This window comes from Lepidochelys kempii, chromosome 3 (assembly GCF_965140285.1).
Source record: "Lepidochelys kempii isolate rLepKem1 chromosome 3, rLepKem1.hap1, whole genome shotgun sequence".
NCBI lineage: Eukaryota > Metazoa > Chordata > Testudines > Cheloniidae > Lepidochelys > Lepidochelys kempii.
This window is the reverse complement of record NC_136382.1, coordinates 85,139,412-85,164,686: the sequence shown is the minus strand read 5'-3', so window position 1 is coordinate 85,164,686 and position 25,275 is coordinate 85,139,412. Positions and strand designations below refer to the sequence as shown.

The 25,275-nt window shown below is 40.1% G+C and overlaps 1 protein-coding gene across 14 annotated transcripts in view; it reads right to left on the bottom strand.

The window, feature by feature from the left end:
• The window catches only part of FIG4 (FIG4 phosphoinositide 5-phosphatase), a 158,545-nt gene that overhangs the window by 51,605 nt on the left and 81,665 nt on the right, over window positions 1-25,275 (bottom strand). For 8 of the 14 annotated variants that reach the window (XM_073336996.2, XM_073336993.2, XM_073336998.2 and 5 more), the window contains 5 exons: window positions 19,599-19,737; window positions 13,729-13,787; window positions 12,937-13,084; window positions 11,233-11,316; window positions 3,277-3,472 (listed from right to left, as the gene is read on the bottom strand). In XM_073336996.2, the coding sequence (XP_073193097.1) occupies window positions 3,277-3,472; window positions 11,233-11,316; window positions 12,937-13,084; window positions 13,729-13,787; window positions 19,599-19,737 (626 nt within the window). Of the gene's footprint in view, window positions 1-3,275; window positions 3,473-5,228; window positions 6,681-11,232; window positions 11,317-12,936; window positions 13,085-13,728; window positions 13,788-19,598; window positions 19,738-25,275 lie in introns of those variants that run through there. The other 6 variants (XR_012158017.2, XR_012158016.2, XM_073337003.2 and 3 more) reach the window with 6 other exon arrangements.

Below are 25,275 nucleotides of genomic sequence, written 5' to 3'. Positions count from 1 at the left end.
ATAGATGGCCACCAAATTGGGTATCAGAGTTTTGGGTTGATGAATGTAGCATATGGAGTGTTTCACTGCTCTCAAAGGTCCTGTCAAAAATGTATTTTAGCAAAAGGCTGGGGTTGGAAGGAGGGAAGGGGGAGGTGTAGTGGGGCGGCTGCCCCACTCGTGCGGAACAGGGGTTAAAAGCACCCCTGGAGAGGGCTGCGGCTGGGATAAGGGATTAAGAGCAGCTGAGGGAGGCTGGCGGAGTAGCTGACCACAGGTGTGGCCAGCTCATTCAGGGCTCAGCTGGCCCTGATAAGAGGGCTGGGGGCCAGGAGCTGGAGGAGTCTCACTCTATCCTGGAGTGGGAGGACCTTGCTACCTGGGAATAGAGTACCTGGAGCAGAGCAGTGCTGGGGAAGGGCAAGAGGGGCTGGGGAGCTGCAGCCTGGCAACTCCCCAGGCTGAGGCCTTGATAAAGGCCTATGCGGGTACTGGGGCTGGGAGGTGCAGCCTGGTGTTATGCAGAGGCAGCTGGTCCAACCTCTTTGCCAATGATGAGTGGCCATGACAGACTGAAGTTTGCCCCAGTGAGTGGAGGCTAGATGATGACTGGCAGTAGCCACTGGGGCAAGGTGGGCATAGAAGGAGGGGGTTCCGGAGCGACACAGGGCCTATGGCAGGCGAGACACAGGCCAACAGAGGGCGCTCCAACTAATTTCCAAGATGATCAGCAGGAGGCGCCACACTGATGAGTCTGCGATCTGCTACAGGGGGGCACTGTACTTGATCCACTGCATCCTCTATGGTAGTTCATAACCACTCTGGGTGGTAAAATGATTACAGTACTGGTTGTGCCTGTGTGTGTGTGGTCTGTAGTATTTCTTCTTTGGAGCTGGAATGTAGATGCCCAGTGAGTGGAGGGTTACACTCATGGAAGGTTGCAGGAGTAACAAATCATCTGTCTTCTCACTGAAGACATTGTTCCCTTCAAAGGGCAAATCCTCCACTACAGACTGGACTTCCCTGAGGAATCTGGAGGAATGAAGCCATGACACTCGATGTGTGACAACAGCTGTCACCATCCATCTGGAGGCTGTGCCTGATGCAGCAAAGCTGGGAGGGACGATCTGGCAATCAATTTACCCACTGTGCCTGTCCTCCTAAAGGAGTTTGTCAGTAAATTCTGTGAATTTAGGATAACTAATAAAATGGTACATGGACAATAATGTCTGACAGTTGGCTATACAAAATTGCATACTGGTTGAAGTAAAAACATTCCTCAAAAATAGGTTTAAGTGTTTGGGCTTGGCTTCCTTATTGGAAGGGGTGGACTTTAGTTTATGTTGCTTGCTCTTATAAGTGGAAAAATTGGAAAGAGTCCAGCGGAGGGCAACAAAAATGATTAGGGGACTCGAACACATGACTTATGAGGAGAGGCTGAGGGAACTGGGATTGTTTAGTCTGCGGAAGAGAAGAATGAGGGGGGATTTGATAGCTGCTTTCAACTACCTGAAAGGGGATGGATCTAGACTGTTCTCAGTGGTAGCTGATGACAGAACAAGGAGTAATGGTCAAGTTGCAGTGGGGGAGGTTTAGGCTGGATATTAGGAAAAACTTTTTCACTAGGAGGGTGGTGAAACACTGGAAAGCGTTACCTAGGGAGGTGGTGGAATCTCCTTCCTTAGATGTTTTTAAGCTTAGGCTTGACAAAGCCCTGGCTGGGATGATTTAGTTGGGGATTGGGTCCCGCTTTGAGCAGGGGGTTGGACTAGATGACCTCCTGAGGTCCCTTCCAACCCTGATAGTCTATGATTCTATGAAGTGGCAGCTTGGGCTACTAAGGAGTTTGGGGGAGTTGTGTGAATAAAAATTCTGCTCCCTTGGCTGGCACAAAATGTTTCTGGGTCATAGAATCATAGAATATCAGGGTTGGAAGGGACCTCAGGAGGTCAACTAGTCCAACCCCCTGCTCAAAGCAGGACCAATCCCCAACTCCATTATTTAAAACAAGACTGGATATCTTTGTAAATCATTTACTCTAACTTAGCAGAAATTATGGGCTTGATACAGAAGTTGCTGGGTGAGGTTGCTGCCTGTGTTCTGCAGGAAGTCAGCCTAGATGATTGTAACAGCATCTTCTCACATTTGCCAACCATCACTAACCATTTTGCTTGGTATGTCTTATCTATTTAGATAAGCTCTTTGGGGCAGGGACTGTGTCTTCCTATACGTTAGTCTACAACCGTGCACCAATTCTAGCTGGGATCTTTGGGTGCTACTGCAATGAAAATAATTAAAACTAATTAGTAGGAGTTAGCACAATAATATGAAAATATTTGGCAAACAATCTTCACTGCCATACTGCTATTGATTGTGTGTTTTATTGAAATCAGAGTATTATCTAAGCTTATCAGAATATGATTCTAATTTTTTATGATTTTGACAGATAATATCTATGTTTATTTTTAAGCATTTTGTATCAGTTTAAATTTTCACAGTTGCCGGAAATTATGGTGGGGTCAGACAATAATTATTTAATGACAGTAGATATTGAGATTCAAAAAGTTAAAGCTTTATAACTGTTAAAAAAACAAACTGGCAACATCAGGTCAGAATATATAAAGTAAACATCCTTAAACCCAACTCTAAGTTCCCACGCAGAACTGTTCTTACTTTACATATTTGTAAATTTTGAATAGCACTAACAGAAATATTTTTTCATTGTTCTGTGTGTGTATACAGCGAAACTGATGTTTACTGACATCTACCAATCAAAATCTAATCCTTCCAAACGTAATATTATCTGATAAAATCAGAATGTGCAATTTAGATGTTTTAGTTTTATTAAACCATTTTTCAACACCTCAGACTGTTAAGTTACTGCTTGACAATTCAGAACTCAGATACCAAGAAAGTCCTCAAAGGAACACTTTCAACTTGAAATCTAGTCAATTTCAAAACATGAGTTATAAGTACAGTAGTGTTAGATACTATACCTGCCCTGAATCTCTTTCCAGTTTTTATGACTTTAGAATCACATTTTCTATTTAAAAAAGTCATTTTCTACCCTAATGCTCTCTGAGAGGATCCAACAAACAAGGAAACTGACAATTGTGTATAATCGGGTTCACTAAATGCTGTCAGATGCATAAAGCAAATAAACTGGAGAAAATAATTTTCCCTTTTAATGTCAGGAACATTAAGTGTTACAGGTAACAGTAGGTAAAATATTTTCATAAGAAATGTGTATTTTAAGTTGATGGTCTCCCTTCATGTGTGCCAGTGCAATTTTCTCACCTCTGTTATTTTTATATTATCGCCTGTATCTGCTATCTTTACTGGAGTTGAACGCTGAGAAACAGCTCCCTCATCTTCTTTGTCAGTCCCAGAATCATCCTCAGAACTACTTGACACTGCTTCCTCACTTGGGGGAGGAGGGGCACTAGCAGCTGTTTTACGCTGGAGCACAGTTTCTTCTCTATTACTTTTGTTCCTATATATTCAAAGGAGAGAGACAGTGCAGACATTTATTAAATGAACACAAAATACTTTTAAATATACCATACATACATTCCTGAATTTTGGTTACCATCTCATTTGGCATAGGGTAGAAGGAGATATTCTACCACATAAAAGAATAAATGGACACAAATCGGACATCAGGAATGGTAACATACAAAAGCCAGTAGGAGAACACTTCAATCTCCCTGGACATTCTATAACAGATTTAAAAGTAGCCATCCTTGAACAAAAAAAAACTTCAGAAACAGACTTCAAAGTGAAACTGCAGAACTAAAATTCATTTGCAAATTTAACAACATTAATTTGGGCTTGAATAGGAACTGGGAGTGGCTGGCTCACTACAAAAGCAACTTTCCCTCTCCTAAATGACAGGTTTCAGAATAGCAGCTGTGTTAGTCTGTATTCACAAAAAGAAAAGGAGTACTAGTGGCACCTTAGAGAAGTCTCTAAGGTGCCACTAGTACTCCTTTTCTTTTTCCCTCTCCTGGAATTGACACATCCTCATCAATTATTGGGAGTGGATTACATCCACCCTTATTGAATTGGCCCTGTCAACACTGGTTCTCCACTTGTGAGGTAACTCCCTTCTCTTCATGTGTCAATATAATAATGCCTGCATCTGTAATTTTCACTCCATGCATCTGAAGAAGTGGGTTTTTTAATCACGAAAGCTCATGCCCAAATAAATCTGTTAGTCTTTAAGATGCCACCGACTCCTTGTTTTTGGGGATACAGACTAACATGGCTACCCTCTGATACTTGATGCCTTCTGAACGTCTTCTGTTATTCTTAAGGGAGGGCTCTGCCCACCCTTTGAATCCCCTATTTTTTCTTTTCCCAGGATATTCACTATTTCTGTACCTCTTCTCACACAGCTGAATGTCTGAAGTCATTTTCATGATTATGCCAGCTTACCTCCATTTTCTGCTCAGTCTCTTTTTTCATCCCTACTTTTTCTTCTTCCTTCTTTCTAAACAACTTTATGTATTTTTCGTGATTGAACCTGGCATTACCAAACCTTGTCATTCTCTTGATTGCCTTTCGTGACTGAACCTGGCATTGAACTTGGCATTGCCTTTCGTGATTGAACCTGGCATTACCAAACCTTGTCATTCTCTTCCCAGGTCTTGAAAGTTTAAAAACAAAGCCATAAAACTGCTTGATAGTGCTAATGACTTTCCTCCTCCCCAACAGTGCCACCTTCTCCCTGGTCTTAAAATGAGAGAACTCCCTTTAAGCACTCCATGCTCACATCTTCAACTGTCTGACATTCTCTTTTGGATGGTCTATAGCGGTCTTAAACTCAGTTTTGGAGAGACTGGCTCTATCATCTTTCCTCCTTCTCCCTCTCAATCACCTTGTGTCTTCAATACCATTGACACCTCCACTCTCTCCCCTGTTCCTAGGTTCACAACCTTGGTGTCATCCTTGACTTCTCTCCTCCTTTCCCTTTTCCAGTCTTTTATTTCCTTTTTTTTAAACCATCAATATACCCACTTTTTCCTAACTACACACTTTCTCACACTACAATCCTTGAAAAGCTTTGGTCATTTCCTGCCATAGCTAGTGTCTCCCTCATTTCAATTTATAAAGAACACTGCTGATAAACACATCTTCCTCTCCATTTCCTCCCCGATCATGTCAATGTCTCATTATTTCTGTACAGAAATCTGAAGCCACCTTATAAGGGATCTTTCCAGGCTAGATGATAAAGAACAGAGAGCTTACTATTCTTTCCTGTTTTCTTTATATTAGCCCATTTATTCAGCAGAGGGTGCACTCAAGAAATAAGCTACAACCAGGCCTGAAGACTTTTTCTTTGATGAATTTCTATGGCCTGCTGAAACAATGGAGATTAGAGTTTCTCAAAAACAAACAAATTAAATTAGAAAAAATAATCCAAGAATTGTATAATGGAAAGTGTACAGGCAATTAAATATATGGGTCACTACCAGTTCTCCCTACTATAAGCTATATACAAATATTTTTAAAATACATTATTATATTGCAATGTTCTTAAACATGGAAATATAAAAATGTGCAAAGGTGAGGAGGGAAATTGTAATAAGCCTCTGAATAACTGATTTTTCATATAAAAATATCTAATTTATGAATTTTTTTTTATTGTGAAGAATCTCAGAGTGCTTTATACATTGTGTATATATGTATCACCTCACCCATCATTAAACATGCAGTCACCTCTGAGGTGGAACATGGAAAATATTTTATAAAAGCAATTTTACACAACTTTTTATGAAGGAAAGTAATAAATAAGAAAATATAAGTTTAAAATTTATAGAAGCACTAACAAAAAAACCTGAGTATAACACTGCCACAGAATCCACACACCTCCTCCAGCAATATCTGATTCTACTCACATCCTGCTGTGCTTTTATTTATTTTTTTCTTCTTCTCTGGGCTTCATATGAAGCATAACTAGAACTAATGATTAGATTAACCAGGCACTATGGCTTTATAATGGCAAAAACATTAAAATCCACTGCTTTGTATTAGGGAACATCTTTAAATGAACATTCATACAAGATTAAGATTGATAAATTAAAGTATGCAATGAACAAGGGAATAAACATTAAGGGATTGGATTCTTGGGTCTGTCCACTTGGTATATGCAACACTCTGGGAAAAAGAGGTGGGTGTAAAGGAGTCTCTAAGTCATCACTGTTGCTTCCTTATCCCATGACCACTGGGCACAGGTCCAGTCTCAAAAATCAAGTTAGATCAGTTTTGCAGCTGTTCTAAGTTCCGCTGGCTACAACAGCACTCAAAGGGTCATGTGGTTAGTAGGGGACCACTGGAGTATAGCAGTGCTTCAGTCATGCCCCATTTTCCCCAGCCACACGCTCAATTGTGGCATCAACAGAGGTTGGCATAAAGCTGTCTATGTCAGCTTTAAGTGACACAGGAAATCATCAGGTACCCATTTAATTCAGCTTTAAGGTATGAATGTTTAGGGACTTTTCCTGGTTCTCAATGGCACTGTAGAAGACTGGACAAAGAGGATGGTAGCTGAAGGAGTTATTCAGTGCAGATCTGTCAGATGAAGGAAGTGGAAGAAACAACAAAAGCATTTGCTGGTACTTACAGCTTAGCAATTGACAAAGGATGTTCCACTTTAATGACTCCAAACTAAGTTCAGGACATCCTGACTCGGTAATGCCCTAGAAATATGGAACCAACAGCATGGAACTGTTGTAATACCCTTGGCAATTTAGTGCTACACTTTGGAAAAAGCATACAATTACTCTGATCTGTCACTCACAGCAGACTAGGCACACTATCACTTCTTCGGATTTCTATGTAGAGCGTAAGCATTTTGATAGCCTCTTTGTAGATAGCTACCACTAGTACCACTAGTAATTTTCCCTTTGGCAAATTACAATAATGATGTGTTTTGCAAATGGATTTTTAAGACTGAAAACACAAAGACAAAAAAGGATACTCTACTTTATCCAATGTTTTAAAACACACTTCAAGCACACAAGCTCATGAGGATATTTAAACTGGGAAGACCAGAGATCTAAGAATGAATCCTTGTAAATAAACAGAACAAGTTGTTCTGCTGTTTGAAACAAATCAATATTTAGATACAGAGTCAAATGATTTAATAAGTAACATTACAAAAAAATCAAGGAGGAGATTGGCAAATCAATATACAGTTCAGAGATGCCTCAATAAAATGTTAAAGTCTATTGCATCAAACGAAGGTACAATTAAGTGCCTTTTTCAACCAGTTGCCACTGTTCCTTTAGAAAATAAAATTAACTGTGTGCAGCTCTATAGTTGATGTTCCATGCCAAAAATATGAGACCTCACAGAAATGTCTGAACAATGTATTCTTTGTTTGGGGACACATAAATATACTACCCGTAGAGAGGAAAGAAAATCAAATTAGCTTGGAATTGTCTAATACAAAAATTGGAAAGAGCAAAAGAGCAAAATCTACTAGATTATGCAACCCATTGGGCCCTTATTTTGAAAGGACAGGAAATTCTTTTTCCACTTTCATCCTTATGTCTTATATCTTTTCATCCTTATGCCTTAATATATTATATGGCTTCTAAAAAATTTTCATAGAAGAGCAGATACCTCAGAAGTTAATATAACAGCATGCAGTCATAGCATTACTGATATGGCAAATTATCTACACCAATGGCTTTTTTAGGTCTACAAAAAAACCCAAAAGGTTACTAACCTTCCATAACTTGTTCTTTGAACATTCCACATGACCATTCTACTCCTGCTGGTGTGTGTGCACCCCGTACAAAGTCATCAAATTTTTCCCCTCAGTGGTACCCATTGGGGTGGCTTGAGTACCCTCTGTTGCTGCACACCATTGCATGCTGATATAAAGGGCCCAGCCATCCCCAAGCTTCCTCAGTTTCTTCTTGCTGGACAACTCCAATGCGGGGAGTGGAGGGGGGGGAGGTAGTGGAATGGACATGTACAACACATTTTGAAGAACATTTACAGAAGGTTAATAACAGTTTTTTTCTTCTTCGAGTGATTACACATGTGCATTCCACTTTTGGTGAGTTACAAGCTATACAGTAGAAGGAGGGATCAGAGTTCATGTACACAGACAGGTGTACAGCTCGTCCAAATTTAGCATTATGTCTAGAGTACTGAGTGATGGCATAATGAGATGCAAACATGTGGACTGAAGACCAAGTCACCATTCTACAAATTTCTTGGATAGGAACTTGTGCAAAGAATGCCACAGAGAACCCTTGCAATCTTGTGGAATGTACCATCACTTTGCTCAGCAGGGAAATGCCTGCCAAACCGTAACATACACGAACGCAACAAGTTATCCAAGAAAATTCTTTGTGAAGAGATTGGGAGGTCTTTCATTCTAGTTGTGGCAATGGCCACAAATAGTTGAGTAGGCAAACTGAATTGTTTAGTCCTGTCCTAAAATGCCAAAGCTCTCCTAACATCTAAGAGTGGAGGTGTTGCTTCTCTCTATTGGCATGTGGTTTTGGGTAAAATGTAGATTGTAAACTGACAGGTTTCTATGAAAATGAGATTCTAGAGAGAAATCTCACATCATAGAAATCTCAGATGAGGGTGCAAGTATATTTTCTCAAAGATTATATCAGATGGTTCAGATGTCCGAGCAGGAAGTTCAGCCACCCTCCAGGCTGAAGTGATAGCTACTAAGAAAGCCACCTTCAGTGATAGATGCAGTATATGCTCGAGGCTCAGATGGAGGCCCCATGAGCTTTCATAGAACTAGGTTCAAGTCCCGGGGGGGCGGGGGCTTATCTGAGGCTACAACCTATCTAGGCCCTTTAGAAATATGATTGTCTTATCAGGTGGTGCCTGTTCAGTAGACTCCCCATTCCTCTCTGAAGACACAGAGCATGAATGCCACATATACAATCTGGAAATGGGGGTGGGGGACCCCCAGGGGTTCCAAAAAGGCTATTGGACTGGTGGTGAGTGACACCCCAACCACCCAATGACACCCCAACCACCCAGCCATATGCCTGATGGTACTCTTGCCAGAAGGTCCCTTTCAGGGTAGTAAGACCAGCTACAAGGCTGGGAAATGTAGGAGCCAATCTCTGATTCAGAGGAGAATGAATCTCCCTCTGCTGACCAAGGGGGAGCTGCTCCTGATGGTGCCAGAGACCAGTTCTGTGTCAAAGTAGAGCCAACATTGCAGGCTTCTCCTTCAATGGTATCACTGTGCACAAAGGCTGAGGTAAAAGAAATTGTCTTGGTACCAAGAGCTGCACCAATGCTGCTGGTGCCCATCTGTCTTTTGATACCAAGAGCACAGTCTCTTGCACCACCAGAGATACCTGTGCCGAAAGGGTCACCAGATCTCTTGCTACTGCAAAAGCCTCCAGCATGGTTGGTATCGAAATGTAGAGGGCACTTCTTCAGGCACTGGACTCAAAGGTACCTGCCTTGCTGCCAGAGTCAAGGGAGCTGGATTCTGCTGTGCCAGAGAAAAGGGGTATTTGGTTTTGGCTGTACTCTACTTATTTCCACACCTAGTGGACTTCAGTGCTGGCGACCTTCCTCTCTTGACAGTCTGCTTACTGGGGAAGGTATACAATACTTCACCTCATGCAACATAGGAGGCACACCCCTAATTGATGCTGAGGCACTAGGAGCTGAGTTTGAATGGCCAGGCTCTGACAGAGGTCTCAGGGACACTTTCTTAAGCAAATACTTTAGCCTGGCTTCTGTGTCTTTCCTGTCCTAGGCTTAAAGTGTTTACAAATCTGACAACAATCCTGAGTATGGGCTTCCCCTAAACATTTTAAGAAGTTTGAATGTGGGTCACTCCTTCTCATTGGCCTAGTGAAAGAGACACAGGGTTTGAAGCCCAGTGCCCAAGGCATCCCTTGGTGCCAAGAAATGGAAAAACCCCAAACTGGGTACTGAGAAAGAAACTTATCCTATCTACATTATTAGCTAAGTATTAATCAACTAGTGAACTATCCACAACTAATTTACAACAAGCACACTGACAGCACTAAGCAATTCCAACTACTGTCATGTGGCAGAAAGAGGGAGCTATGGGATCTTGCAGGTGGCTGGGCCCTTTATACCAGCACCCAGTGGCACATGGCAACGGAGGGCACTTGAGACATCCCAGTGGGAAAAATTTCTTACAACTGAGAGTGGAGTGCATGTGCAAACCACCAAGAATGGAATGAACATGCAGAGTCACTTGAAGAAGAATGATGATACTGTTTTTAAGATAAACATTCAGACCAGATCTTCAGATGGTCTTTTAATTTTATATTAGAACACTGAAAGCAATTCTAACTTTAATTTCTGGTGTTACATTCTCAAACTACTCATGACTATCAGCAGGCTTTCTTTTTAGAAATTTATTACACATTTAAATATTTATTATACTTAAATCATACTGCAAACACATACACTACGCTTAGAACATACATATTTATTAGACAATACACTATATTACACCATTCCATCAATAATATACTATCTCATGTAACATCTGCTTTTTCCTACAACCTTAGATATAACCATATATCATCTTGTAATTTTTGTGCATTCTTTTCTGTATTCACTAATTTAGTCAACATTATGATCCTGAATATATTGGACTTTTCTATTCTGTAGTTTCCCTTATCTCTATTTCTTCTAAAAATAATGTTGTTAGTACAAGTGTACCATACATTTTCTTTTTAACTCATGAACACTTTTTTTTAGATTTAGTTCAGGGGAGAAGACAGTTATTTACAAAGTTGCTTTAGATCCAAATTAATGTTTGTTATACATGCCAGAAAATTTTCACTATTATTCTAAACTATTCCTAATCTGTACTATGTCTCAGTGTGTACTCTCACATAAGCAATTTCATAAATTCTGTTTGTCTGACATACACAGGCAGTACACAGTAATACACGATGCTACCGATACTATAATAAATATAGTTAAGGCCTGATTCAAAGTCCACTGAAGTCAGTAAGAATCTTTCCATTTACTTCAAATAGGCCTTGGATCCTTTATACTCTCTTTTTGAGTACAGGTAGGTACTTGGATTTTAGCCTTATGCCTCAACTCAAGAGCCACGTATGGTTTGTGTGTCCCCTTCAAGTCATTGCTCACCTTGAACTAAGTAATTATGCATTTTGTTGTTAATTGCATTGTACTCTACAATGTTGATGTTATTATGCCAATACAATATCTTAAATTCCATATTTTATATGCAAATCTTACCCCACCACTGATTTTCCAGTTTCATCAGGTTTCCGCACTGTAAATGGACTTGGATCAATTCCAACATTCTTGGGCATGAAATCTCTGGAATAGGGGGAAAAAAATCAGCCATAAAATAAAGCTCAACATGTGAAATATGCTTCTAAAATTATATTTTGTCAGGTTTTGCTGAAAATTCTTCACATCTACAAGTCTGAACATCCTGTAACATTTAGTTCTGAATTTAAAAGTTGTTGTCATGAATTAAAAAGGATTGTCTAGGTTAAACTTTGATTACAGGTCACAAACAGTCATGGAAAAATTAAAAAAAATTAAAATCCAAAGAGATTTAAGAAGCCTTCAGTTGTACCACACAGACCCACAAAACATGACTGTGCACAGAGTTGTCACTTGTGAAGTAGGTTGGGGGTAATGGAAACCCAACAATGTTATTTTCATGATGGTATTCATGACTCTCAAATTAGTTTAAGTGGCCATTTTAGAAATCGTTTCCACAAAAGCCATTAGCCAAAGCATGCATGCTCAAAATATTTTTTAAAATACTCAGTTGGCATGATCCAAGCTGTCATGGCTGCCAGCCGGAAAACACTCCAGCTGATTGTTTTAATCAACTCCAAGCGCACACAATCTTGAGATAAAAACAGAATATATCTGAACAGACACAATTTTTCTCCTAAATGAGAATGGGCTTGTCTACACAGTACTGCAGTCCAGACTATGAGTGTGTGACTTGTAGAGCGCTCTAACAAGCTGCATTCTACAGGCCCCACATAGACATTGCTGGCATGCACAAAAGGTACCTAGTTCATGTTTACATAGTCCTGTTTTAAATGGGACTACCTCAAAATGAACTAGGTACCTTTTAGTTCACGCCAGCAGAATCTAGGTGTCTACATGGGGCTGTTAGAGAGCAACAGGTTAGAACAGTCTATAATTCACACCCTGTAGTCTGGACTATGGCATGGAGTAGACAAAACTGCATGAATTCAAATGAAGTAGTCTACATCAGTGCTTCTCAAGCTATCTGATGTGGGGGATTGGCAATTTTTTTTCCCCCCAATATGTGCGTAGACCAGCAGCCGATGGCTCGCAGACCACCACCGGTCCGCAGACCACCACTTTGAGTAGCACTGGTCTACATTACCTAAACAGTCCACACATGTAAATGTCCTCTTTCCAGCTGAATAAAGCTCTAAACCAGAAGTTCTCAATTAGGGTGGCACATCAAATTTTCTGGGCAGGAGGGCAGTGAACCTTCTAATAATTCAGTAATTATAGTAAAAGTGTGGGGGCCAAGTGCCAGCTTGCAATGCCACTCACTTAAATCTGGCTCAGCCACCCTCCATCACACAGATGGAGGGACCACTGGTCCAAATCTGAGTAGTGTTGTGACCCTGCACGACCCTGCCCCTTACTCAAATCTCTCACTGACTAACATCAGCAGCACTAATACAGGTAAGGTATGTTTTTATAGTACCATTTGATTTGTATTTTGAGTAATTTGCTTAGTATGTCCTGAACAAATGCGTTAGTAACATACTAATAGTGTCCGCCCCACTACTGTAAGACAGTGGTGGGGGCTCCAAGTAAAAACAAATACTAAAGTGGGACAAGATTCAAAAAGGCTGCACTAAAGTAAGTTTCAGGTTATGTATTAGAATTGTGAAATCTAAATTATATGATTTATAACACTGCAAAATATACCGTATAGAATTGGTCATTGCCAAGCAAAAGGTGTCATCAAAACTGCTTAATTCATATGGCCGAAAGAACTCATTATGAATATCAATCTCTTCTTCATATTTGTGAAATTTCTTCACTATCAACTTCCCTATATTTTCAGTGCATGTCACTGAAAAAAAAAAGACAACATGTTCTGTTGCAAATCATTAGCACATTTGGAAAAAAACTATTTGCATACTCCTGTAATAAACACTTCCATATGTTTTTTCTATAGCACAAGACATTATATATATATATATATTTGAGGGGCTACATTATAAAAGTTAACTAATTAATTTGATTCCCTTTTAAATTGACATTTCTGATTTGAACAGTCTCTCTGCTGGAGAAGTGGTGATGTGTCTTCCAATTGTATTTGAATTATCAGCTAGACTATTCTTGTGCGTCATCAATTTACAATATTTCAAGCCACATATGAATGGGAAAGACAAAAAACTATTTAAAATGCTTCCCTGCATGTGAATTTATAGAAGCCAAAGTCATATCCACAAGTCTACAGCAAGCACCACATTTACAATATCTGGCTCAACAACTGATGGACATTTGGCAGCTGTAATGCAGGCATCTCATACATGCTAGTGAAACCCATAGCTCATTGAGAAGGAAATCCTTGTCAGCTGTTATAACTGCACAGCTTTCATCAGTTTGTTAATTTGTGATTAAAGGAATACATGCAAACCATTCAATGGCTGAAACAAAATAATCAGTATTTTTCCAAAATATTCTGTAAAACAAAAAACACAGAGCACTTACCCTCATCATAAGGCAGTGGTAAATGATTTAATACACCTCGTGTCCACCAGTAGGTATAGCTATGGGGGGGGAAATTCACACATGGAGTTGACTTTACTATAGTATTTTATATAGAAAATAAATATTTAATCTACTATCATATCTAAAAACATGCACACCGTTTTTTATGCACTGTATAGGGTCCAAATTGTGCATGGTGGTTTATACTGCAAGGGTGTGAGAAAGGAAAGAACAATCCTTGGCCTGAGAAGTTTAACAGTTCCCAGTCGTGCAACTGCACCTTTGTGGACAGACCCCTGAAGTCAGTGGGGCTCTATGCAGGTGCAGCAGTCTGCCTACACAGACCTACATTTACTTCAGGTGTCCAACTGTTCGGTAGCAGTTGCAGGATTGGGGCCTAAAACATAATGCATGGAAGGAGATCAAAGCAGCATGTGGAGAGGGTGTGTGAGAAGACAATGGTCATAACAATGCAAAACTATCAGATAAGCTTACTGGTTAACATCTTTCTGGGTTTTTTTTTTTTAAATAATGTTAACATTAAGGTTTTAAAATTTGAAGAGAGTGTGGAGATCAGCAATAATATTTATCGATATTTGGCAAACTTTGACAATTTGCAAAGTTTTGTGAAAAATACAAAATAAGTTGGCTTCCTGACAGGAGTGTTGATATTCTTAAAAAGACACTGACAGGAGATTTGTTAATCATACAGGTCTGAGAACCAGAGTGCTTCATTACTGGAATATTTAACAGCAAAGATAAAGTGCTCTAGCTGCTCTCACTGAATGAAAATCAATAACCTACTGGAAAACAAAATGAAGCATGCTTTGTCTTTCAGCTATTCATATTTCTATGTTTCCATCTTTTCCTCATAATTATATCTGTAATTTTTTTCTAAACTATACCGACACCATTCCTGGAAGGAAAAAAAAGTTATCTTTATGGCTTTTATTTGAGAGACACATATGATCCTAAATATAAAAGATCAGATCCTACCTAGGCTAATGCAGTGATCAGCAGCAGACACTGTGGGAATTCTGCTACCCAGATCCCTGTCATGTAAGTTTTTAATACAACGTTTATTGCAGTAGTATCTGAGAGCCTTCCAGGTGTGCACTAAGCAACATGAACACATCCGTCACATGTTGTTTGTTCTCTCATCCTCTCCCCCCCGAAGCAGAAGTGTGTGCAGTGAAGTGTCTTGTTTTGGTAGGGTGTGTTATTCTATTTTTTTACTCTCTTTTTTAAAATATAAATATACAATATGTTAGAGAAGGCACAGCCAAAGAATTGTGCCTTGAACTTGTAGCGGAAAGTGGTGAGGTTCGAGACAGTCATTAGTTCTTCCACAGTCTCAAACTGCACTCGGAGAAAGTTCTGTCTCCTGGACAGACAAGCTTTACTTTTATTGTTGAGAGACCCATTGCACCACAGAAGCATAATTGTTGGCCATGGTCTTTTAGGTATCAGAGCCCCAGGCCATAGAGTGCTTTGAAGAGAAGGACAAAGACCTTGAACTTGCTTCAAAATTCTATGGTAAGCCAATGTAAAGACTTGAGGACTATGCTCATGGTAGTCTGTGTTGCTGAGGAGATGCACTGCAGTGTTATGAACTAGCTGGAATTTCCTAAGTGCTAAAGCCCTCATGACCAGGCACACTGCATTGCTGTAATCCAGTTGAGAGGTGACAAAGGCATGAATAACTAAGGTCGGGACTTCATCTATCAGAATCGAATTGAGTTTCCTTGCCAAGGGAAGATAGAAAGCATTTCTCACAGACGCTATGTGAGAACTTAGTGTCAGAGGAATTCAAGAGAACTCCTAGACGATAGACTGACATGACTAATTGTGGTTGTAGATCTTCAACGAACAAAGACTGCACTGTGGCTGCACGCTCTTCAAAATACTTTCCTCTGGCCACCAGCATCACCTCTGTCTTTCTTGGGTTTGGCTTCAGGCAACTGTTCTTCATCCAAGAGCTGATCTCACCTAAGCACTGTCTTGCTGCTGGCACTGAGCAGGAGCTGGGTGACAGGGGAAAAGCCCAATTTCCATGATTCCAGACTCCTCCTATTTTGTTCTCTCTCCATGAATTCAAGAGGAAGTGTATACCACTCATTATGAAATATTTTCTTTCTGAACAAGAGATGGGAAAGGCCTGGGAAGTGGAAAGAAGTTTCTGTTACAGCAAGTTACTTCTTCCCTCTCTTCCCATGGCCCCAGAGATAGTATTTTTCATCATTATTATTTTATTGCCATAGTGGCCAAGAGCCCCAGTCATGACTGGAACCCCTGTGGCTGCCTGCCTTCCCTATACACCTACTTATCTTGTGGTGTGATGCAGCCCAGCCTCCACCACCTTCCAGGTTGAGCAGATTTAGCGCTCCAGTTAGGTACATAACATTTCCACTATTTCTGCAGCATCCAAAGTCCAAAATTGACAAAACAAAACTCCTCTTCTGTCCCTTCTGGGTTTTTTGCACCTCCCTGGCTCTACAGTGTACCAAGAAAACAAATGATTCCACCCTATTCGCTCATGCAAGTTTAAGTCAACTGTTGGTAGCCAAACATGGCATCCATCTTGGACCAAGCCTACATTCCATTGCAGGAGCTCTGATAGGCTACAATCTTCCTCAGTTCCTGGCTCCAGCCAGGTTTCTCTTCCACAGTAAGAGAGCTGAAGATCTCCTTTCCCAGCCAGCATCCAACTGACAGGGGCTTGCCCCTTTTAGCTCCTTCCTTGAAGCCTGACACATGCTTCTGGTGTCATGGGTGGGGTTGATTTGGCCCCCAGTCGCATATTAACCCCTTCAGACTCAAATGCAGTTTGTACACAAAATCACAGCCCCAGTTTCCTTGGTGCTGTACAAATACATCAGATTGTGTCTTCTTAAGAAATCACAATTTAATCTGACATAAGGAAACAGACTGACGATATAGAAATATATATCTATATCTCAGTTATCTACAGTATCTACTGTACTCAGAAGGCATTATTTCCACATGAAACAAATTTTTCTGTATATTATGAACTCTAATCAGAAAAACTAAAAACGACAAATTCAGACCAGAAAAAAAAAATTTTATATACACACACACGGAGAACAGTTAACAGATAATAGCTCATCTTAATTAGCCTCTTACTCCACCTTTTCGTGTGTGTGTGTATTTTGCTTTACTATATGTTCCATTCTATGCATCCGGTGAAGTGGGCTATAGCCCATGAAAGCTTATGCTCAAATACATTTGTTAGTCTCTAAGGTGCCACAAGTACTTCTGTTCTTTTTGTGGATACAGACTAACATGGTTGCTACTCTGAAATAGGAGAAAAATAGTAAGTAGCAATTTTAACTTTCTAATTCAAAGAAAAACAAAACATGCAAGAACACAAAAAAGACAAGACAGCTTTTGAAATAAACAAGATAATGAATTAAAGGGAGACTGGGACATTCATCTGAGAAATCACCTTTGCAACACATAGTTGAATTCACTTTGCCACACAGCATTACACAGAAATGTTCAGGATAAGTGGACAATAAAGTGAAGAAAGATGTTGCACATATTTTATGTGGCCAGACTAATTGGAGGTTGGCTGCATGGCTGATGTGAACGATGTAGCAAATGATTTTAGTTTACTGTTCATTTATTGTGTGATGTGATTGACTGACATGTTATGTCATATATAATCATTATATGTTAAATAGAGTTAATTTGTGAGAGTATAGAGGTATAAGACTGATCACTATTTAGAGGAATCATGTATTAGATATAAGTAAGACAAGCTGAAATGCAAGAACCTGTAGGCTAAGGCCCGCAAGATTTTAGATTAGCTATTTTAGGCCTTGGAGATAAGAAATGCTGACGTAAGTGACCGAAGAATAACCCGATGCCCTAAGATTATGGGAAAAGATGTACCAATGGGTGATAGTGAAAAATTAACAGTAAGAGTAATTTTTTGTTACAAGATACCCGGTAATAACATTTTTTTAACACATGCCCTAACTGCAGGGTGCACTATGTGCAGAAGTGCTAATGAAGTATAGTCAGAATCACATTATAAAAAGAGAGTGCCTAGATTAGGAAAATTTAGCTCCCTATGAGATACTCCAGCAGGAACCATCCCTCTACTGATAATCAATCCATGAGTAACCCATCAGTAACATTATTGTTAAGGATGTGAGTATAACTATATTTGTAACTTGTGCATAGGTCTGTATAGAATTTCTATATGCTTGGGTATTCATAACTTTAATTGTAACTTTAATAAAACTTGTAAAAAACTAAACCTTGTACTTGTGAATGGATGTGCGGTCACTATCCTTGGACTTTGTGTGTTCCTACAGACTCTAAATCTGAAGCAAATAGCAGAGGGGACTTTCACTCTGTTAAGCTTGAAACTGTAGCTGTCAAAGCCAAACCCATGGTGGTGTAATACCACATTACAAAATTCATTTTAAATAAAATAAAAGGCTACAAGCAGCATAAAAAAACCCCTCAAGAGATGATGCCAGGGAATGTTGTGAAGGCCCAAAGTATAACTGGGTTCAAAAAAGAATTAGACAAGTTCATGGAGGATAGGTCCATCAACGGCTATTAGCCAAAATGGTCAGGGATACAACTTCATGCTCTAGGTGTCCCTAAACCTCTGACTACCAGAAGCTGAATGAGAGGAGATGGCTCACTCGATAGCTACTCTGTTCCGTTCACTTCCTCTGAAGCATCTGGCACTGGCCACTGTCAAAAGACAGGATACTGGGCTAGATGGACAATTGGTCTGACCCAGTATGGCCATTATTATGTTCTTATGTAATGCTGCTTATGAAAACAGATAAAATACAATAGAAAATGGTCATCTAGAAACAGTTCTTTTGGACGCAGGATGACCTGATGCATAGCGTTAAGATGAAACCAGTGGCTATATGGATTTTTTTAAGGGACCTGAATCTTCTCCAGATAAAATCTAAAGCAGAATTTCAAATCCAACAACTGAAGTGACCAAGCCCACAAAAGGATGGACAAGTAGGCAGGACCAAAATAATGTCGGAACATCTAACAAAATCAGGTGAAGCACCGTAGCAGCTTTGAAAGGGTCTCTGTAGAAAGTTTCCAATATCACCTGTTCTTTTAAAATTAGTATAATGTAGAGGCATGGTCAGTCATTACAATTCTAAACAGTCATTCAATATGATGAAGTTATCCTCAAAAATCATCTCCCATATCAAGTACTTCGGCTTTATTATTGTTATATAAACTATAATGCACAAATGGGATGACAGATAAAACTGGATTGATACAATCTTCAAACTGGACTAGATTGGGATGGGGTCTGGAGGTGGGTAAAAAATAGAAATGCACATTTCTTGGTCTACATTTTCTGAGCATGTACTCCTGAAAACTGGTTGTGTCCCAGAAAAAAATGAATGCTAATCACAGTATTTCAAATACTTTGCTACATCAATAAATATGACTAGCTGAAATTTAACAGAAATACTTTTAGCCTGCAGATTAATTAAATGCTGGTAACTGGACTTCAATAAAATAGCAGATCATTTCAAACTGCAAGCTTCATTCATATGAAATTCCATCTTTTTAATCTGTCCTTTTCCATCAGATGGACTCATTTAATTAAAACGAAATGTCAGACATTTCATAAAAGGAGATTATGATAATTAATGCTTTTACAAATGTTTAAAATATGGCAATGATGTATTTGTTTCAAATAACCCACTTTTGCAAGGCAGAGTAATTTACCTGCTTATTTTGCAAAGTGAAATGTATTTTTGAGACAGTTGTTCAAAATCAATTTAAAGGTTTTTAAATTTTGAACACGTATTATGAAAGTGAATGATAAATAGGGAACTACAAAATACCTTCTCCTTGTCTGTGAAAGACTCATAGTGTTCTTGTGATGCAAGTAAAAGTCTGTAGGAAGTTCCCAAAGATGAGGTTTTCCTTCTGCAGGCTGGAATACTCCCAAAAATACATTAATGGAGTCTTGCCTGTCAGCATCTGTAAAAAAAAGAGGTACACCGGGATGTTCTGTTTATGCTCACAAAAATATGACGGAGGCAGTAGTAACACCACCATAGTTATGAAATCTACACTTAAAGCAAGACTAAAATCCCACTGTTTTACACTTCAGGGCTTGAACTTAAACTTTCCAGACAACAATTGACATGTTTAAGTATTAATATGTTAAAAACTATTCTGCCGCAAAAGTTAGTAAAGTGCTCCCTTTTTAGATATTTTGACTTATTTTCTTCACATTTCTTATGATTCTTCTGTCTAAACAATAGTCTCTACAAACTTCATACTTCACACACAGCCACCTTCCAATAACAACGAAGACATTTGAACTTTTAAAGCTACATACAAAAAGATTTGCTCCATTTGTTTGGAATAACCAGAGTTTAATCACAATTAGCTAATACAACTGCTCAGATACATCAGCTAATACCAGAGGTGCCAGGTTTACTCTGAGGCTTTTTGGGACACTTATGAAAAAAATTAGGGAGGAATTAAGGATGCTGCTTGGAGCAGCACCAAGTGTCAAAGGTACAAAACCAAACACAGACAATGCATCTGGGATAGTTTCTTGAATGCTTGCTGTGCATTTCAGATGCACTTTTGTGCATATTACAGTATAATAGTGGTACAAGCTGAAGTAATATTTAGTAACACTAATAGCCATGACCAGGTGCGACCATGACATTGGCCATTTTCTCACTCATTCACAAGCACTTCTGAAACCTTTTTGCATACTTTTTTGGTGTATTTGGCTCATTTTGTCAACGGGGGTTGGGGTGCTCAATTTACCATCCAAGCCACAGGTATTGTGTTGCATTTTAACTGCCCCAGTTGGACCCTGCTGGACTGTATTAATGCACTGTAGACCCTATTAATGAACTACAAAGGGGGCAGGGATAACTCAGTGGTTTGAGCACTGGCCTGCTAAATCCAGGGTTGTAAGTTCAATCCTTGAGGGGGCCATTTAGGAATCTGGGGCAAAAATTGGGGATTGGTCCTGCTTTGAGCAGAGGGTTGGACTAGAGGACCTCCTGAGGTCCCTTCCAACCCTGAGATTCTATGATTCTAACCCATAAGCTTTGGCTTGAGTGGTAAATCCAGCACCTCAACCCACTCAAAATTACCTCAGCTCGCCACCTATCAGAATGACCTTCACTTCACAGTCTGTGCATGTGCCACAGAGGCAGGGTTGCCCCCAGAAATTTATCTTATGGTATACTGTGATGTCATCCTGCCCCCCCCCCCGAGGTGAGAGGTGGGCTGATGGGTCACCAGGTGCCCCTGGAGGGATAGGTGTCAGTTAGCCAGGTGCTTGAGTGGAATGGAGTGTCTGGTTGGTCTGAAAGATGCATTTGGTGAGTTTCGTAGAGCATGGAACAGACTTGTTGGGGTTGGTAGGAGAGGAGATGGAGGTGAAGGGGGTTGCTTGATGAGGTGGGAGGAGTGGAGATAAGTGGATAAAGGGTAGGTGCCCAGTGTCAGCTGATCTCAGGGAGATGAGGGACTAATAACAGGTGCAGGTGGCACTGAGGTTGATGGAGATATTTACTGGTGTTGCAGGCAGCTGCTCAGCCTGTCCCAGACCCAGAGCCATCTGGCTGGGACAGTGCCAGGTACCATTAGCTGTGCTGAGGGAAAAGGCATGGGGGAGAGTGCACCCCACTCACTGTACTCTGTTTGTCCTTTTGGCCAAGCACTCTGCCCCCTGCAGCAGTGGTGCAAGCAACGGCCATGTGTTTGGGCCCTGTGCAGGTGCACTGGCCTGGGAAAGACACCCCCGCCCAGGGAATCTCACCGATGCAACCAAGGAGCCAACCTGTAAGCCTCCCCTAGTGTGACTGCCAAAATGGTATACACTATACATGGCACGCATATGGCTGTGCTGTGGGCAACCTGCACAGGACGCTGATGGTGGTGAAAAATGCCCTTGTAGCCATGGCACTGTGTTCATTGGATTTGAGTGGTGAGTGACACACAACAGACACTCCTCCCATTTTTAAATACAATTGCAAAATGTGTAGGTTTAATCCTGATTTAGTAATTTCATGAATACATTTAAAAATCAGGATGACTTTGGAAAATTAGGGAGGGTTGGCATCTCTGTAAACATAATTTTAGATAAAACATGAAAATGAAAAATTTTGTTCATTAAAATTTTCCAAATACCTGTAACTCTCATTCATTAACCAGCTGTTGAGGCAGGAAAGCAGGCTAGGTTGCAGAGAGTACAGGGGTGTGGTATGGAGGCAAGATCAAGCTCTGGGAAGGTGAGTGGTTATGTATGGGGAAACAGACATTAGCAGGTATGTGTAGGGGGCCTGTGCAAAGAGTAAAAGGCTGGTGTGCAGGGGCCTTTGGATAGAGCTGTGCATGGAGGGTAGAGCTCAGAGATACTGGCACTTGAAGGGCTCCCTGTACTACTGCCTCCAATCCCCAGCATACTGAGGCATTACTGGTGTGGAACAGTTCAAGAGCCAGTGCTTCAGCAGATACTTTGCTCTCTCAGAACCGCTGTCTGAGCTCTCCAACACACAGAAAGCAGAACCAGGGGAACCAACTGCATGTGCCACAGAGGCAGGGTTGTCCCCAGAAATTGCATCTCCGCAATGGAGCAAAGTTACCCCATGACTGATGCCTTGGTGTACCATGGGGCACAGCAGCGGTGGAAAAATCGATCAAGCACTGATGCCTCAGCCTGGGCTTCAGGAAACCCACATGGCATCAGTCAAGTCTTCAATGAAAACTCAGCTACTCATCTGGCTTCCTATATTCTCAACAGGTGTGCTCCCTTCCCTGCAACATGGAACATCTTCACAGAGTCAAGAGGCTTGCAAGCGGTTGTGAAAAGGAGGGTGTGTGTGTGTGTGTGTGTTGAACAGAGGTGTGTGGAAATTTAGTGGAGGTAGGGTTGTGGAGGGGCACAGCACTTTAACAGGCTATGGATGGTGCTCAGGAGGAGGTGAGTGGAGACTGGAGGCTTGTGTGAAGACTAACAAAAAAGCAGGGTGTGCCCTGTAAGGCATCAGGAATGGAAAAAGCAGAGGGGAGACTCTACTCTGATGAGCCAAAGGTGCACCTCCTCTCTCTTCTGCTTTCATACATTCATCAATTATAAAGCCAGAAGGGACCACTTGTTTAACTAGCCTTACCCCCTGTATAACAAACGCCACAGGATTTTCCTGAATTAATGCCTTTTTGAACTAGAGTATACCTTTTAGGAAAAGCATCCAATCTTGACTTAAAGATTGCCAGTGATGAAGAATCCACCACAACCCTAAGTAAGTTGTCCCAATGACTTTCCAGTCTGAATTTGTCCAGCTTCAGCCTCCAGCCATTGGACTGTGTTATAACTTTGTCTGCTAGACTGAAGAGCTCATTATCAAATTTCTGTTCCTCAAGTAGGTATTTCTAGACTGTGACCAAGACACCCCTTAACCTTCTCTTTATTAAGATAAACGGACTGAGCTCCTTGAGTTTCTCACTATAAATAGGCTTGGAGGGATTCAACTTTTATCAGTGTGAAGTAAGTGTTGGTAATTGTTGATTTCACCGTACACACAGAGACAGATGGAAAAAGTATTTCTATCAATAACTGAAATTTACAGATAGGCAAAGGAAAATGCTGCTTGGGAACACAGAGTTTGATTTAAGAACATTTACTTTGTGTATTGTGGCATGTGATGTTGACATTTTTTGGAATGATTATAAAGCTTTAACTTTTTGAATTTCATTGTCTTCGGTCATTAAAGAATTATTGTCTGACCCCCACACCCATAATTTCCCACAACTGTGCACTGCTTAGACAAACAGATATTATCCATCAACATTTTTAAAAATAAAAATAAAATTCGACTAAGCCTAAATATAAGGCGTGTTTTCCAATCCTTTAATTATTCTTGTGGCCCTCATCTGAATCCTCGCCAATTTACCAACATCCTCCTTCACCTACCAGCCTCACTTTTTCTCCCCATTCTCCCCACACACAACTTCTTCCTATCCCCTTGTTTCCCCCCTCTGACATTCCGCCAGGATCCCCCATGCCCATGTCCCTTCACAGAGCCCTGCTTCTCAACATGCTCCCTTCACCTGCTTCCTTGCTCCTCACCATGGTCCCTATTTGCTTAACAGATTCAGCTTATAAAGACTGTTTCTTGATGTATACAGTAGGCCCCTTTGGGCATGCAGGCTGCATTTCCTCTGCAAAATGGTTAGTCTGCTAAGACTTAACCCACAGATGGTCAGAGAATGAGGAGGACTATGAGACCATGCTAGAACCAATACAAAGTTTTGAAATAAACCTGGATGATGATACAAACTTTTTTTTTTTTTTTTTTTTTTAAAGAAGGGCAGAGTAAAACTCCAAATACAGGAGCACATAATATACAGGACTCATTCATTCTTGTTGTACAGCTGGTAGGTAGCATGAATAAAAGTGTTAAATAAAACCCGAAAAGCTGTGTTGCTCAGGAGGATGACTTTGACTTCGTAAGAACAATGGCTTACACATCTTTAATGCATTTTTTTTAAAAAACCCTCTATAGAGAGATTAACTTTTTTTAGACATTGATCATTGTTTTATACATCAGGAATTGCAAGCATTTTGAAACTAACTGTTGTCTTGTTTCAGTGTAATTTATTGAACTCAGTATCTTACTATTTAAATGAATGATGATAAAATACAGTTTATGATGTTCTACTGAAAAGCTGTTTTGGAATTTAGGCAAATATTACTTAGTGAATTATAGAACAAATCTCTAAGTTGCCAACAACTACTATACTCTAAAGGGACAATATAGTTTTCTTTAGTAGTAGAAAAATGAAAGGGTTAAAACATTGTAATGCATCAGGGTTCTAGCTTTCTTTCTGTACTTATAAACATAAGCATGAAGTTGTATGTTAAATTTAACAGAAGGTGAAGAACGGTTATCAATGGATTTCTTGTCGTCATTTTATCCCTAAATTCAGTTTGAAACCAGATTTAAAATATAATCTGAAAGATCTTCTACAGATAACTCTTCAGACCAGTGTACCTACAACAGCAAGGACCAAACATCAGAAATTTTAATGAAGTGGGAAAAAGTGATCCCCCAGTATTTTAAGGCTAGATAATTTTATGCCAATTTTGGATCATCATATACATGGAAGGTTTTGTCTTCCTTTGAAATACTGGCCATAAGAGAAAACAGGATACTGGGCTTTATAGACCAACTTCCTGATCTGGTATGGTAAATTGTACATTTAAAAAAGTGTGTTGCTTTTGGTACAAATCAGTATAAAGCAGAGCACAGATGAAAGTATAAACAGCTTTCTTCCCCTTTAATGTTATCACTGGTTGCTGAAATTATGTACAGGAGGTAGGAAGATCCTGCATAGATTTTTTAAAAAGATACTATACACTGTACGTGTGTTCTAGCACATTTTTTAAGCTCTGTTAGAAAAAAAACAGGAGCTGAAGGGGCCATTTGATTGAATTAGTCTAAAATAATCTAGTGCTCTCAATCTGTGTTTCCAACTGAATTT